Source organism: Haplochromis burtoni, unplaced genomic scaffold, assembly GCF_018398535.1.
Source record: "Haplochromis burtoni strain Fernald_Lab_line unplaced genomic scaffold, NCSU_Asbu1 Contig_1846, whole genome shotgun sequence".
In the NCBI taxonomy this organism is placed as follows: Eukaryota; Metazoa; Chordata; class Actinopteri; order Cichliformes; family Cichlidae; genus Haplochromis; species Haplochromis burtoni.
The window spans coordinates 1-3,422 of NW_024584207.1; the positions used below are offsets into that span (position 1 = coordinate 1).

Genomic DNA, 3,422 nt, shown 5'->3' on the forward strand with positions numbered 1-3,422 from the left:
GAGACTTAGAAGAGTAAGCCGGTCATAAGTTAGCAATGCAGAGCCACCTGAATAGCATATTAGCAGAAAGGTAAGAAGCAGCAGAGAGCAGTGGAGACGGCCCGCCGAACACACTGCCGCCATCTCAATGCCAAGACTCAATGACAAGATAGCATGAAACCAGAATTTCCCTTCTAGGATGGATGGATTCCCTGGATTCAATAAGACGTGACACTAAAGTCTAAAGACACCAGCGAAGTGGTTTCTGAGATCACGAGAGAGCTGAGCATCGTTTGTCCAGTTTTACTTCTGTCTGAAGCGAAGCCTCCTCTTTGAATGACTAATTATACAGTAACTAAATCAAACTTACCCCCAGTGATAAATGTTAACAAACTGTTTGTTTATGCAGGCTGAATGCACATTCAAACAGGGACCAAGCTTCAGTAGGTTATACTGATACTGTCACCAGGTCGACTGTATTACTGTATTAATATAATTAATATAATTAATATAATTGCATGTATTACTATGCAATTATTCAAAGCACGCTCCACCCACACAATCAGATAACACACCTCTGCAGTCTGGTACTGAGAGTTTGTTTGTTTTATCCCTATTATATAACCTGTATTTATATATGTGTATGCATGGTATATTTATGCTCATGTCCTTACTCTCATTCCCCTTCATTTAGTATTTCAACTCTGTAACAACTTCTGTCGATGCTGTGCTACTGGAAACTGACTTTCCCACCCGAGGGATTAATGAGGCTTCATCTAATCTAATCTTACCTGCAGAGTCCCATTCAGCTCCTCATTGGAGTCCCAAAGCATCTTGGGAAACTTGGTGCCCTTTCGTGGAAATAATAAAATCTTAATATCACAACAAATACAAGTAATAGTACAATATGTATTCATATGTATTCATGCTTTGTGCTTCTCTGTAACTACAATGAGGCTAAAGCAAAGAACACGAGCTTATTAAAATACTGAAGTCCTGAGAGTTTACTGTACAGATGTCCTCACCTCGTCCATCAGACCTATCTCATCTCCGTAGCTGAAGATGGGCGTCCCAGGCAATGTCAGCAGCAGCAACTGATGCAGTTTAACTAGAGCTGGGCCCACCAGTGAAGCCATGTGACCCTCGAGCCGCCCCCCCAGATTCCAGGCGAGATTCATCTGACTCTGGGACGAATACAAGTGCTGGATAGAGCGAGCGAGCTCCGTGACATCCGTGTCACGTGAATGAAGGACCCGGGAGATCAGGAGGTCAACACCCGTGGAAGAGAGGAGGGTGGACACATCTTCAGCAGAGGAGCGGTCTGTGACGCCAATCAAGACTCTGAAAATCACAAGCGCAGAAGGTTTACGTAATCCAGAGATTAACTGATGTTAATGCAGGACTTTCTCAGGTAGGCCTAATAAACACAGAATAAAAATGATCTGGTCCTAAAGCAGAGCTATGTAGTTCTGGACATATGGCCTCAGTAGGGTCTCCCAGAGGAAGAGTGAGTCAGAAAACCCCTGTGAAGGAGAAAGCAAGGTCCACCCTGGTGGGACAAGGTGACAGTGCCAGGCAGTAACAGCAGGGCAGAATACACAGCCTCTGTCAGCCACAGAAAAACTCTACTGTATGTAAATGTTCTGCAATATTTGAGTGAGAAAATCCTCGAGCGTATTAACCAAAACAAAAGAGAACTTTTCTGGACCGTGGGGAACTTTCATGTGCAGGTGTTTGCCACATGAAGTGTTGGGCTGTTGCATCTGCTATGTTGGAATAACAACCCAGCGGCTTCGTAAAGTAAAGGGACACTTGCATAGTAAACACTTTTACAAACTTCAAATGTAATCTAAATGACAAGACACAGACACACAGACGTGGGTAAAGCTGGAGGTTTCCTGCTGCTGCCATCTCCTGCTTCATGAAATCTCTGCTAGTACTCGGTGACATCCAGGCGCACTGTTTTCCTCACCTGCTGCTGGGATGCTTGTCCGTCCTGTTCTGCACGATGGCTCGGATGTCGTTCCAAAGAGACGGCACCACTGTGGCCACGCGCTCCACCCCTGACAGCTGGATGCCATCCACGCCTTCGTCCAGCCAGAACACCAGAGCAGACTGAGGCACACGGACACACTCGTCACTTCTGTTACCCACCTGATGACTGCTTTTAATGAATAATAACTTAACTGGATTCAAATGATTTTAATGTTAATATTGGAAGCAACAATGACTTTGCTGCCGCGCACTGAGATTTCTGGCACGTTTAGCTGAACAGCAGTCAGCAGCATGTGTGTGTGACATCAGCACTCACCTTCAGTCTCTCTGCTACAATCGTCACGCTGCTGTTGGAGAACCAGGGCCCGGACGAGCCCAGGTAGTTTGGAGTCAAATCCAGAACCACAAAAACACCTGCACAGGTGAGCAAATGTACTACAGTAAGTACATGTGTACTTTGGTGTCGTTCTTCATATACTTGAGTCGATCTCTTTGACTTTTTCAGAGCATTTTAGTGAAACAATCATTCTGGTCTGTAGTCAGCATGACTCCCACTGATATGGGACATAAAACATGAAACATCATGAGACTGCTGCTTCTGTAGAAGGCTGTCTCCCTGACCCTTTTTATGAGCAGCCTGGACGAAACCCTTAAACTGGTCCAGGTTTCCAGCCTCGGGGGAAATCTCCTCAAAGCTCAGGTTCACAGCTTCATCCGGAGGCGCCACGTGGATCGGCCCGACCACCAGCCCTTTGACTTTCAGCTGAGCCAAACTGTTGACCTTTTGTTCCAGGCCTGAGGTGGAAACACACACAGTGAGGAGGAGCAGTAGTTTACTGTTGTGATGGTTCTTTGTGGTGACTCTTTTATACTTCAGCAGCTGCTGACGTTGTGTTTGCCTGATTTTACATCTGACTGTAGAAAACACAGCAAACGGTCAGATAACTGAGCAGGGAGTTGCAGACAGAGCATGTTGGATGTTACACATTTAGTGGAGAATGATGCAAAGATGATATTTATGTGTGATCTCTATCTACGTTTGGACTCACCTTTCAGGTTGTGGGTGTCGGTGAAAGCCTGGATGTTTCCAATCTGGTACAGAGGCCCATCGTTCCACCAGTTGGTGTTGGGCAGATCTTTGCAGCGAGGGGCCTGCAGGATGATGAGGACGGCCCCCACCAGCATCCCCAACCAGCCGAGCCAGAACACCACCAGCAGCGCCCAGCGGGTCCTCACCCAGCTGAGAAACAGGAAAAGGCTGGATTATCAATGAGCCGAGGCTCTGCGTCCTGCAGGTACCCAAACGTGACTCTCTGGACGACTGAAGTGAATCTGGAAACGCACCACGGCTATGAATGCTGAAATGTTTGTGTTTCCTTTGTGACGCCTTCGACGATTTTCACGTCTTGGCCAAAAGACCCAGAACACGTAAAGGTCCATCCATCCAT

At 46.6% G+C, this 3,422-nt stretch overlaps 1 protein-coding gene across 1 annotated transcript in view; it reads right to left on the bottom strand.

Annotated features, from left to right (window-relative positions):
* Positions 1-770: 770 nt before the first annotated feature.
* Positions 771-3,422, bottom strand: part of slc3a2b (solute carrier family 3 member 2b) — a gene marked incomplete at its 3' end in the record, with an annotated part of 5,577 nt that continues 2,925 nt past the window's right edge. The window contains 6 exon segments of the mRNA XM_005953279.3: positions 771-830; positions 1,005-1,320; positions 1,952-2,094; positions 2,291-2,388; positions 2,596-2,769; positions 3,024-3,214. Of these exon segments, the coding sequence (XP_005953341.2) occupies positions 771-830; positions 1,005-1,320; positions 1,952-2,094; positions 2,291-2,388; positions 2,596-2,769; positions 3,024-3,214 (982 nt within the window).